We start from the raw sequence: 12,562 nt of genomic DNA, 5'->3' as shown, positions 1-12,562 counted from the left end.
TTTTCTCCACATCTCAGGTTTTTAACTGCATAGAACAGCAAAGACAACACCAAAAGTCTGCCCCCAAGTCCTCTCTTTGATGGATGAGGCAAAGGGCCCACATGTTTTAGGCTGAGGAAGGGAGTAGGCTGGGAGCTGATGAGAGACACCAGGATCTAGAGACCACAGCTCTCTCTGATTCCCCAAAGGCTTTCCTTCTGGGGCAGGGAGGAGAGGAACCTGCCAACCTCTTGGATCCCCGGCCTGTCCCATGGGTGAAGGCTGCAGCCAGCAGGAGGCTGGTTGTGTGTGTGTGTGTGCGGTGGGAGACCTGCTGTCATATATGCTCTCACCTCTCCCTCCTTTTATCTCTCTCATTCCCTCCCCCGCCCTGCCACCACTCCCCCCTATACTCACCCCATTTCTGGTTCATTTCAAATGACAAAGTTCCTCTTTCCAAAAAGCCTCATCTCCCCAGAGCCTTTCTGCAGAGACTGAGAAGGGGGCTGTCCCACAGTGGCCCCCAGGGGCAATGACAGGCTCTCTGAGCACATGACTTCACTTACCCTCCAGGGACCCCTGAACTAAGACACCAAACTCCCACTCCAAGCCCTCATCCCCTGACCCATTCTCCCTCCTCTCCGAGGGTCCCAGAAGCCCAAACTTGACCGTCCCCTCCCAACCTTTCTGCAATAGAATCCAAGGCCCATGGATCAACAGAGCTGGGAGGAGTTCAGAGGTAGGTTATCTAGTCCAGTCTGTACCAGAAGGCAGGTCCAAAGTCACATAGATAATTGATGGTGGGACTCAGAAGTCCTGATTCCCAGGCCATGGCACTCCTACTTTCCATTTACTCATACAGCAAACTTTTCACAAGTCTCACCTTTTATCTAAGACCTGTCTCCTCTCCCTGCCCCAGCCCTGAATTCTCATCGTCTGGACCCCAGCGGCAGTTACTGCCTTGGACTTCCAAGAAGGGGTCTCCAGGACCACTTTGCCCGCCCCCTAGCAAGTGCTACTTTGCTATAAGATTTTTCTCCTTTTGAGCACCAGACTCTCCCCAAAACTGCATGAAGAGTAATCAGAAATACCCTGATTCAAAATGATTATAATGAGTTAGTCTGAGTGTAGGCACAGCAGATGTTGGAGATGGAAGTGTGTGATTGGCTTGGCAAGGAGTCTGTGATCTTGGAGACAACCTAGGGCAGTGGGACCCAAGCTCAGAATGGCACAGATGCTATTCCACCTGTTGGGAGTCCTGGCAGAAACACTGCTCCTCCTTGACCTCCCTGTGCACAGCACCCCCTACTCTCCCCTGGGCGGGGGCTCCTGCTGGGTTCCAGGGGTGCTAGGAAGCAAGATCCAACTAGCCTTTCTTCCATTCATTGCCTTCTCCACAGGTTTATACCTATCCTTCCTCTTAACCACACCTGCCACCTCCTTTCTTTGCCCAGACGGCCATAATAGGGACAAAGGCTGGAATTAAGAGCAGTGGCTTTGGGGAAGTTCCTTGGTGGCTCAGCAGGTTGGGGATCTGGCAATCACTGCTGTGGCTGTGGTTGTTGCTGTGGCGTGGGTTCAGTCCCTAGCCTGAGAACCTCCGTGTGTTGTAGGTGCGGCCAAAAACAGAAAAAATGAAAAAGAAAGGAGCAGTAGCTTTGGAATCACAAGGTCCTGAGTTCAAACTTCAGCTCAGTGACTTCCTGGCCAAGTATCCTCCAACTAACTACTTGGACTCTTTCCAACACCCTAGATCTTTCACTTTAAAAATGTTGGGGGGCATCCCTAAAACTTCTTCACAGGATTGTTGTAAAGAATGAATTAGATGACATATGTCCATGGTCCCCCATCACCCAATCTTTTGTGGGTACAGAAGCTCCGCAAGCCCGAAGCCTCTGGAGGGCCCCACACAATGTTCGTAACTAGAACCACTACCCTCGAAAGTCGGGTGTCGAGTTCCTTCTGCAAACATCTAGGCCAAAGCCACCTCACCTCAGAGCTGGCTGTCATTACTGAAGAATGACAGTGACCCCTAGAACACCAGGGAGGGTTGGCCAGGAAAATTGCCCCAATGACCTGTCTGTCTCCTGCGAACACCCTGAGGGGCTCCCCCAATGGAAAACAACTTAGAGCCCTTAAGGGAACAGTTATCCAGGAGCATTCCCACCGTGGTGGGTGCCTGGTGTGACTTGAGGAACCCCAGACTCTCTCTGTACCCCAAACATCCCATTCTTTGTCACTGGACCCGACATCCCACAATGAGACCTTACCCAGCAGCATTTATGAGTTTCTACCATTTTCCAGGCAGGCACAGTGCTAAGCACTAGGCTTAATTCCTTTGGGGTATAGATTTCCCTTTTGCAAGCATCTTCTGTTAAAAGACAAATACCCTCTGAGACTGGTAGTGCATTAAATCATCAACCACCTGGTTTGAACTAATTGGGGGTTTCCCTCTGGTAAGACAGGCAAGAAGGACTGAGTAGCTTTAGCAAAAAGGAGCTCAAGATCAGAGGGCAGAGGTGACTGCAGAACTAAGGAGCAAAATAGAGTGCCAACCTGGCCTTTTCCTGCTATGGCTTTGTAGGGCCACGCGCCCTCCTTCTTCCACCCGTTCACCAAGACAGACACACCCACTGCCCCCACAGGTGCAGCAAGTGAGGTTAGCTGGATTCCCCAGGAGAGAGGAGTGGGGGCTGGGTGGCCTTGGCCCAGTTGCAAAGGGGCAGGGCCTGCCTTTCACCATCTCCAGGGTGAGGACGCCCTAAACCAGTGCCTACTCGCTCCCCAACAAGTTCAGGGCTTGGAGTTCAGGTAATTAGGCCCTTGGCAATCTCACCTGAGCCTGCCAATAAAACAGACGATCACTCTCAGCCCCTGTTCAGGAGGGAGAGAGGAAAGAAAGAGAGAGGGGAGGAGAAAAACTTTTTTTCTCTACACTGAATTCAAGACTTGGCAACCAGAAGGGAGAATGCTCTTAGTCTACAATCCGCCACTCCAATCCCCCTCCCCAACTCCATACCCGGGGTTGTCCCCTCCTGCCACAGAACACTGATCTCCACCTGCCGACATCATCCAGGTTGATGGGACACCTGCTCAGGCTGCAACCCGAACAGCAGCCAGGCAGTGAGGACCTAGGCTTGTAGAGGCAGGCCTTCCCCAGCATGGCTCCTTCCAGGGCAGAGGAGGGGAGGAAAGGCACTTAAATCCCCCACCCCATCCTGGAGCCACAGCCACCTTCTGTAAGAGTCTAGAAGGATGCTCCAGAGTGTTAAAGAGCAACTAAGGGACTTCTTTGTATCCTGCTTTATGCCACCATCAGCTATTGAGGGCTCAATCCTTGTCTGGGATCTTACAGAGTGGGGGCCATTCATTAACCATCCCTCCAACGACACAGCAGGTGCCTGGCACACAAATAGGACTTCTTGCACATGATCACACTGATATGGGATGGAGTTTCATACCTGACCCTTTTTATTCCTAATATCAACTACACTCACTCCTAAGACACACCAGGGGAAAGTATGTCACATGGTACAGTGGGGGAGAAGATGGTTTACTGATAATAACTGCCATTTTTTGAGTGGTTCCTGGAGTCTAGCAAAAGTACTCTATGAGGATTATCTAATTGAATTCTTCCTTAGGGGATCAGTACTATTATTATCCCAATTTACAGACAAGAAAACTGAGGCTAAGAAAGAAATGCAGAAATTTGCCCGAGATCACTCTGAAGTTGTAATGAATACTTATTTAATTGAATTGATGCCTCCCATTCTAGGTCAAGGGCAAGCAGGAAGGAGGGGGCAGGCATCATGTCCCAAAAGACTCCTATCCAACCTCACCAACAAGCAAGCAGGCTTGGAGCAGGCCTGCAAACCCTACTACTTGCTCTTCTCCTTGGATGCAACAGGTCCAGCTCACCTAAAAGAGTTTGCAAGCCAACTCTGGACTGGCTACACTCTACAGTCTTTGGTGCCCTGGAAGCTTTCAAATGCTCCCACTGCCTCTGCCTTTGCTAACGTGGGCCCTGGTCGAACGGGACTGGGATTTCCAGCTCCTCATTCTCTTCCAATCCTGGGGAGAGGTCTCAACAGGTGGGAGGGGGTGCATAATCATGGTAGGGACCACAGTAGGAGTTGAGCCGGGCCGCCAGGAGGGCGCTCATTTCCTCCCTGCCACCCCCGCAGGCGGAGCTGTGCCTTGCGCGGGGAAACATGGGCACTGCAGTCACTATGGGGGCCTGCGGCTCGCCTAAAGGCCTCGGACCTCGCGACATCTCCTGGCCCCGGACCAGAACCCGTAGAGACCCCCACCTCTGGATGCACGCGGAGCAGGAAGCGCCGCGGAGGGGCCAGGATTGGGACTGGAGCGGCCGAAGCTCGCCGGTGGCCGCCGCTCCCCGCCTCTCCCCCGCTGCCTGGCTCCGCGGCCAGAGGCCCGAGCCGCTGGCTAATTTTTCACAACCCCCAGGCCGCCTCCCTAGGTGACGCTACAGCCTGTGCGGTTCCTTTAAAGGCTGCGGGTTCCGTTCTTCTTTCCTTTTCCACTGGATGCCAAAATATGCAAATCCGGGGACCGGAATCGGCAGCCAAATCGAGAAGGAGAAGGGGCGCGGCCGGCGCGTCACCGGATCCGCTCCTTGTATGGCTCTTCCCGGCCTGGCCCGCCGCCCCGCGACCCTCCCTGCAGCCGCCAGGGCCCCTCCCGCGCCCAGCCAGGCTCACACAGCCGCCCACGGCCCCAGGCCGGCCAATTGCCCCCCCCCCTTTGGGAGGGAGCCGGGGGCGGGAGGCGCTGCATGCCCTGATTCCGGCCGGAGCCGGGGACCGCTGCAGAGCGTTCCCTCCCCGCGCCGCGCGGGCGGAGGAGAACCCGGGGGCTCAGAGCCTCTCGGCTATAGGTGTGGGGAGCCTGGTGGGAGCGGCAGCAGGGGCGGGGGAGAGGGGCTCGCGGGCGACGGGAATCCCTTCTTTCCTAAGAAGCAGAGGAGATCCGGGGGAGACCGGGCCCTCCCACCCCTAGTTCTCTACTGAGTGCTGTGGCGGGGAGGAGAGCGAGGTTGTCATCCACCCCCACGACAATGTGCAGCTCGGGAGTTCCTCCCACAGTCCCCGGCCCGCGTGGCCCTCCCACGGAGTGAGGCCCGGGGATCCTCTCCTCTTCCTTGTCAACACTCCCACTACCCCTGAGAAATGCACGTTCCCCCATCCCCGACTCCCCAGCGAGGGCCGCGGGATTCACCACGCCCACACGGCCACCGACGGGGGAAACCTCCCACGCCGAGCCGGTGTGATTCGGGGTCGCTCCCCCACGCTCCCCTCCTCTCCTCCCCCTCTCCCGCGGCCCGGCCGCGCGCGCTCCAGGAGCAGGCCTCGGGGAACATATCAGCCGCCCCCGGGATTTGCTGCTGCTGCTGCTCGGGGAGGTGACAGCTTTCGGGGTCGGCAAACAGGCGGCCCTTGACAGCAGGGCGCTGGCAGTCAGCAATGGGAACAGCCCTGTGGAAGGCGAGGGGGAAGGTAGAGACTAGGGGAGGTCGCCGCTGTGGCTCAGAGACTGTGGGTTCAGCAGACTCCTGCCGCAACTCCGCGGCGGGCCCTTCGCAGGCAGCAATAGACTGAGTCTGCGCCTGGGCCTGCTGAGCCCTCCTGCCATCCCGTGGCCAAAGGGGGTGTTTGGAACCGTGAGGAAATTTGTGGAGGATTTGGTGCACGTGTTTCCTACCCCCTCAACTTCATTCCTCCTTCTTCGTCACCAAAACTGCACATCCTCGACCCCAAATATTCGAGGTTCTCGCCTCCCGCGCAGTCGCTCTGCAGCTACGAACCTCCCCACCACTGCGCTCAGCTGGGTGTCGGCACAGGGTCAGGGGCCCGAGGAGCAGCAGGAGTGTGGGCGGCGAATCACAGGGAGGGTGGCACAAAATTTCCTGGGACACTGGACCAGAGATCCCTGACCCGCTAGACTCCTCCTCAGAGGGACTTTTTCCCAGCCCCGGGCAGGATCCTGGGCGCGAGAAGAGCGGCGGGGCAGGGTCGGTGCGCACACCTTCCGGGTTCCCCAGAAGTTCCCGGGCAGTGAAGAGACCCCGCCGGGTGTTTTCAATTCTCTTTCTTCCTGCTGGGGGTGCTGGAGGCCACTTGGAAACAACGCCACCTCTGCGGCCCCCAGTCCTACAAGCGCGCTCTCCTAGTGCAGACATCAAATAAACATACACGCGGCTATTGGTCTTTCAACCCGGCGCGGCGCGCTTTACGCTTTCCGTACAGTTACATCGCTCTTTCCTCTCTCCTCTCGAATTTTCCTTCTTTCTTCTCTACTGTTTCTCTCTCTCTCTCTGTTTTTTTTTAAGATCCGCGAGCGGTGCGGGCGCCGCACGTTGGCTGCGGCCCGCTTCCTGCTTTCTAATGTTCCATTGTGAGGAGCTTCCATTGTGACGTCGCGCCCCTTCGGCTGGGCTTTGTCTGTCCATATATGGGCAGCTACGTCACGGAGCTTTCCCGGGGCTCAGATAAATAGGCTGGTGGAGTTCCCTGGCTGGGAGCTTTTGGGCAGCAGTGAGCTTGCTAGGAAGCGGCGGGGCTGGTGGTGGTGGTAGCAGCGGCAGCAGCAGCGGCAGAGGCGGCGGCGGCGGCGGTGGCGGCGGTGGTGGATCGGGGGGCGGGGGGGCCGCGGGCGCGCGTCTGTTTGTGATATCAATACTGAGGCCGCGTCCGACCCCTTGGGCCGAGATCCCCCCCCCCAGCTCAGCCCCCGTCCACCCGCCGCACACGCCCCCCCCCCACGACCAAGCCTCTACGACACCAGCTGAGACACCAAGAGGATTACCCTCCTTTGCCCTCTCTCCCACCCACCCCCCAAAAAGAGAAGATCCCCTCCCCAGGCCCACCCCTTCCCCTCTTCCCTCCCCCTCCCCCCGAACTTTCCCTCTCGCATGCTTTTCCCCTGCACCACGGATCGCCTCTCGGATGCCGCTTGCCTGGAAGCTGCGTTAGGAGCGAGCGGCGGCGGTGGCGGCGGTGGCGGCGGCGGCAGCTCGGGAGTGCTATGACCGGCAAACTCGCCGAGAAGCTGCCGGTGACCATGAGCAGTTTGTTAAACCAACTGCCTGACAATCTGTACCCCGAGGAGATCCCCAGCGCGCTCAACCTCTTTTCTGGCAGCACCGACTCGGTAGCCCATTACAATCAGATGGCTACAGGTAAGGGCGGCGGGGAGGCGGCGAGGCAGCGAGGAAGGAAAGGGAGAGAGGAAGAGGAGGAGGGAGCGAGCTAGAGATAGATAGATGGATGGATGGATGGATGGAGAGATGGGGGGCGCGCTGGGAATTTTCCGGGGGGCGAGTTGCTTTTCCCACCCACTCCTCCCGCCCTCCCTGATCGGGAAGGCTCGGTTGGCTACGCCACGGTAGAGGCTTCGGTTCTCCCGGGTGGGGGCAGCCGCCGACCGAAGGGAGGTAGGTGCGAGCGGCTCTGGGGTTCTCCACTTAGGGGGCGCGATCGCCGGGCTGCGCGCAAGGCGTAGTGCTGTCGCCCCCTTTCTCGGGAGGAGCCCAACGTCCCTTTCACCCGCGCTCTCCCCCCTTACTCCCTCAGCCTCCCACCCGGGATGGAGCCATGTGCGGCGTGGAGTCCCCGCGGTGGGAGAGGTACTGCGACGCTGCCTTTCCAGGGCGTTCAGCGAAGCCGTGGGGGTGTGGGGATGTGGGGACGGCGGGTAGGGGAGAAGGTGGGGGGCCACCCATGCGGGGGCTTCCACGGGCTCGATCCCCGGGCGGAGGAGCTTGGGAAGAGCGGCCACTCCCGTCATGGAGACACTGGCCGGTTTTCCACCGCCCTCCACTCTCGCTTAGCTGAGGCTGGGCTTTCCCCCTCCCGCAAGAGCCGAAAGCTCCTTCAGGCCCGGAGGAGACTGGGGCTAGGGGAGGCGGCGGGAGAGCTCCTTTTGCGGGCAGCACCCGTCTATGCGCCGAGGACAAAGCGTCGGAGCGCTCTGGGTCAGCGACCTGGGCGCAGAGCGCACGGGGGGCTTCGTCGGGGCAGGAAAGGCGCGGCGTCCGGCGCGGACAGGGCTAGGGGAAGAGGCCGAGTTGCGTGTGCTAGAGAGCGAGAGCCACACGCACTCCGGGTCTGAAACTACCTGTAGCTGCAGCTACCTGCCAGCCCCACCTCAGGAATAACAACAATGCTTCTCGCGCGCGCGCCTGTGTATGTGTATGTGTGTGGTACGTGTGTGTGCGCGGCGTGTGCGGTATGTGTGCAGCAGCCACTCCACACCCCGATCCGTAGTATTTTGCTGTATCCAGGTTGCGCCCGGGAGCGCGGCACCGCCCGCTTTGCGCCGGGCGCAGCTTTCCTCTTACCCCATGCGCTGCGCACTCCACCCGGCCGCACCCTCCACACCTGGGCAAAGACCTGGGCACCCTGGCCCGGGAGCCGACTCGGCTTCACTCACCCCTCCCCTCTCTCCCCCGCTCTCCGCAGAGAATGTGATGGACATCGGTCTGACCAACGAGAAGCCCAACCCGGAACTCTCTTATTCGGGCTCCTTCCAGCCAGCCCCCGGCAACAAGACCGTGACCTACTTGGGAAAGTTCGCCTTCGACTCCCCTTCCAACTGGTGCCAGGACAACATCATTAGCCTCATGAGCGCCGGCATATTGGGGGTGCCCCCGGCCTCAGGGGCGCTCAGCACGCAGACCTCTACGGCCAGCATGGTGCAGCCGCCTCAGGGCGAAGTGGAGGCCATGTATCCGGCGCTGCCCCCCTATTCTAACTGCAGTGATCTCTACTCGGAGCCTGTGTCTTTCCACGACCCCCAAGGCAACCCTGGGCTGGCCTATTCCCCGCAGGATTACCAATCGGCCAAACCGGCCTTGGACAGCAATCTCTTCCCCATGATTCCTGACTACAACCTATACCACCACCCCAACGACATGGGCTCCATTCCGGAGCACAAGCCTTTCCAGGGCATGGACCCCATCCGGGTCAACCCGCCCCCTATTACCCCCTTGGAGACCATCAAGGCATTCAAAGACAAGCAGATCCACCCGGGCTTTGGCAGCCTGCCCCAGCCGCCGCTCACGCTCAAGCCTATCCGGCCCCGCAAGTACCCCAACCGACCCAGCAAGACCCCGCTCCACGAGAGGCCCCACGCGTGCCCGGCGGAGGGCTGCGACCGCCGTTTCAGCCGCTCGGACGAGCTGACCCGGCACCTGCGCATCCACACGGGCCACAAGCCCTTTCAGTGTCGGATCTGCATGCGGAGCTTCAGCCGCAGCGACCACCTTACCACTCACATCCGCACGCATACGGGCGAGAAGCCCTTTGCCTGCGAGTTCTGTGGGCGCAAGTTTGCGCGCAGCGACGAGCGCAAACGCCACGCCAAGATCCACCTCAAGCAAAAGGAGAAGAAGGCAGAGAAGGGGGGTGCGCCTTCTGCGTCCTCGGCGGCCCCGGTATCCCTGGCTCCTGTGGTCACCACCTGCGCCTGAGGCTCCGGCCCCCAGATCCCACATTTCCCCTTCAGTGTCTCCCGGCTGCTCGCCTGAAAGCAGCCAGAAAGCTAGCCACGGAGGCGCAGGGGCCGCGCCCTGGCCTCTCCATGGACGTAAGGCCCCTTGTTTCCCTTCGCTGTCCCCGGTTTCCACCCTTTCACACCGGCCAACGAGCGGGGGTCAGGGCAGGAGGTGCCTTCCCCTCGCTGCCCCCCCTTAGCCAAGGCGTGGGGGCGGAAAGGTGGCGTCTAGCCCGCTTTGTTCAGTTCGGATCGTCTTGATCCAGGGGCCGCCGGGCCGGCCAAGGACCTGCGGGGGACTGAAAGCGGGGCCGGCCCAAGCCTCGCTGGACCCGAGCACCTCAAGGTTCCCCCCGCGTCTCCCTCGGTTCCCCTTCGAAGACCCGAGAGGGGGAGGGGGTAAGGAGCGCACCAAAGCGCAGAGCTTGCTGCCCGCCGCACGCACGCGCGCCTGCGTGCGGGGATGCGCGCGAGTGTGCGTGCTCGCGTGAGTGTATGTGTGCGTGTGTGTGTTTCCGTATGTGTGTGTGTGTGCGCGCGCGCGCGCGTGTGTGTGAGACTCTTGAGCTGAACGGGGCTGTGTCCACCCCAAACTCTTCCGCATATCGGGTCCCCAGGCCGCTGGGGGAATGTCCCAGGCTGGGGGCCTGCATGTGGCGGGACGAGACGGTCTTCCATCTGCTCGGAAATAATGTTTCTTACAGAAATGCCTCGGATGCCGCCACCGCGGTGCTGATACCGCCGCTTAGGGTTTGGCCCCTCAGAATCCCTCCTTTTCCGAGCGCTTCCCTTTCAAGGCCTCAGGGCAGTTTGATCTGCGGGGAGAAGGAACAGCCATCACTGAACCTGCCTTTTTAGAAATGTACTTCCTCAGCCCCACTTTTTCAAATCTCTGTTCATGAGTTTGCCCTCTGCCCTTTCCTCCCCCGGTTCCTCTCCCTTCTCCCCTCTCCGGCTTTCCCCATCTCTTTCCAAATCTTTTTCCCAAAAGGCAGGCCTCAACCAGCCACCCCATTTCACCAGCTTTTAATTTTATCTCCCTCACATACCCATTTCTCTTCCCACCATTGATGGGAAAGCAGCCTTTTTTTTTTTTTTTTTTTTGCCCTTTTTCATCACCAACACAACAGGTAGAATTCAAATTTATGTATAGGATATGTGTGTGTGTGTGTGTGTGTGTGTGTATACATGTATTATTTATGTGTGTGTACACACACACATATATATACATATATAACATACGCACAGTATGTATTTCTAGCAAAATAAAATCTCTAAGATACTTGGCTCTCCAGTGCAGTGCACCGGAATAAAGAGAATGTGTAGGCATATACAGCTTTAAATGTATTTTTATGCAAAATTTAACTGATGAGATTCTATCTACATCTCTGTGTCTGTGTGTGTATGTATATATGCATCCGTGGACACACATATACACACATCTCTGTCCAAATTTTTTTCAAAGCTCTGGGGATGTTTGCATTAATCCATGTTGTTGAATGAATGAGGCATTTCTTTTCCATAGCCCAGTCTCACCTTCTCCCCGCCCTACCTCACCTCTTCTCAGGCACCCCCTCCTCCCCAGCCTCCTCCACACAGGGGTGACTCTTTGGAAGTGGAGTAGTAGGGAAGGTTGCTCTCTGACACAGCTTCCAGAAGTCTTGTCTGAATGTACTGTGCTCTGTTAGCGTTATTTCTCCTGTGGTCAGTAAGCTGCCCGGAGAGAAGAAGCAAAGGTCTGGAGTTTACAGAATGCCTGTTTTTAAAGTCACTTTATGCGTTTCCCACTTTTTTTTTTTTTTTTTTAAGAAGAAAGCACCATGGTTTTCTTTCTTTCTTTTTTTTTTTTTTGTGTGTGTTTTTGTTTTGTTTTGTTTGGTGGTGGATAAATAATACTAAAAGGAGTCTAGTGAAAAGGGAAAAAAAAAAATCAAAGAGCAGGGGTGTTGTGGATTTCCAGGTACTTGGACTTTTTGTAGAAGGAGAAAGAAGTGGATGAAGTTTGCTGGGAGGGCCCATATTTTTTCAGCTGAAAGGTAAAATCTTTCTTTGCAGAGACAGTATTTTGCTGAATACTTTTTATAATGTGATGATTATTAAAAACAAAAATTTTGGTCACTTCAAAGCTAGAAGGAGGAATCAGATATCCTTTAATATTTTTTCCTTGCTCCTTCTGGTATATGCATGTCACTGCATGATAACTCTGAGTTTTCCTTTGTTTTAATAAAACTGTTCTCAGACGTTTAAGCTAAACTAAGAGAAAAATAACTTTGTTGCCAAAAGGTTGTGCTATCCAGATTTTTTATATGTCTGCATGTTTTAAAAAAACACAACAAAAGAAAATGCACTCTAACTTATGTGAACTGAGAGAAAAAAAATCAGGTTTTAAACAGGAAAACCTATGGGGAATGATATTTTTTGAAAGACTTTTGTATAAAGTTGAGTACTTAGAAAAAGACAAACCAGATGTAATATATTTTGTGGATGTTTTTATTTCTTGGATTTATAGTACCTTATACTAAGGTTAAAAAAATATGCTTGATATTGTGAAAAGGTGAAATTCTTCACCAACATTTCATTTGCTCCTTTGTCACATTGTTATGCCAATATAATATAGTTAATGAAAACAGCATTTTTAAAAACCGAAATATTGAAATGGTGTAATGTTGTACCATTTGCACTGTGAGCAAATGCTAATACAGTAAATATATTGTGTTTGCTGACAATCAGCCGGCCTATAAATCTCCTTATTTTATTTCTTGTTTTCATAGCATAAAGTTTTGGTTTGGCCTGGTTTTTGTCTTGTTTTGTTTTTGGCTGGTGGTTGGATAGGTTCTTATGCCTCGTTTTGTGATTCTTGCTCTGAAACCCCTCATCGTGGAAATGTGGAATCTGGCATTATTAGAAGTTGTTCAGAATTTTGTGCGGGTTCTGGTGTTTCAAATTCAGTGTTGAGTGTTTACTGTGGTTCTAAGAGAATTCCACTGTGGTTCTAAGGATTCTCTTCCACGCTTCTGGGAGCCTCAAACTCCCAGAAAGAGCAGGGGAAGCGGGGCTAGTGACTGGAACC

At 55.7% G+C, this 12,562-nt stretch overlaps 1 protein-coding gene across 3 annotated transcripts; it reads left to right on the top strand.

Moving 5' to 3' along the window:
- EGR3 (early growth response 3) lies at positions 6,898-12,221 on the top strand. Of its 3 annotated transcripts, XM_021072995.1 has the most exons (3): positions 7,041-7,177; positions 7,572-7,624; positions 8,460-12,221. In XM_021072995.1, exons 2-3 carry the CDS (start codon positions 7,585-7,587, stop codon positions 9,467-9,469), a joined length of 1,050 nt encoding a protein of 349 aa, XP_020928654.1. In that variant the 5' UTR covers positions 7,041-7,177; positions 7,572-7,584; the 3' UTR covers positions 9,470-12,221. The 3 variants fall into 3 exon arrangements, with proteins under 3 accessions (XP_020928652.1, XP_020928654.1, XP_020928651.1); XM_021072993.1 differs by lacking the exon at positions 7,572-7,624 and having other exon boundaries at positions 6,898-7,177; XM_021072992.1 differs by lacking the exons at positions 7,041-7,177; positions 7,572-7,624 and adding an exon at positions 7,197-7,432.

The sequence above is a fragment of the Sus scrofa genome, chromosome 14, assembly GCF_000003025.6.
Source record: "Sus scrofa isolate TJ Tabasco breed Duroc chromosome 14, Sscrofa11.1, whole genome shotgun sequence".
Taxonomy (NCBI): Eukaryota; Metazoa; Chordata; class Mammalia; order Artiodactyla; family Suidae; genus Sus; species Sus scrofa.
Note: the sequence above shows the minus strand (reverse complement) of the source record. Positions and strands in the feature narration are given on the sequence as shown.

What these genes read in the sequence shown, in the direction of transcription:
- EGR3 (XM_021072992.1), top strand. Translation starts at nt 7,270, where the DNA reads ATGGATGGATGGAGAGATGGGGGGCGCGCTGGGAATTTTCCGGGGGGC. An exon ending in CAGCCGCCGACCGAAGGGAG is followed by an intron (nt 7,433 to 8,459) that starts GTAGGTGCGAGC and finishes CGCTCTCCGCAG; the next exon opens with AGAATGTGATGGACATCGGT.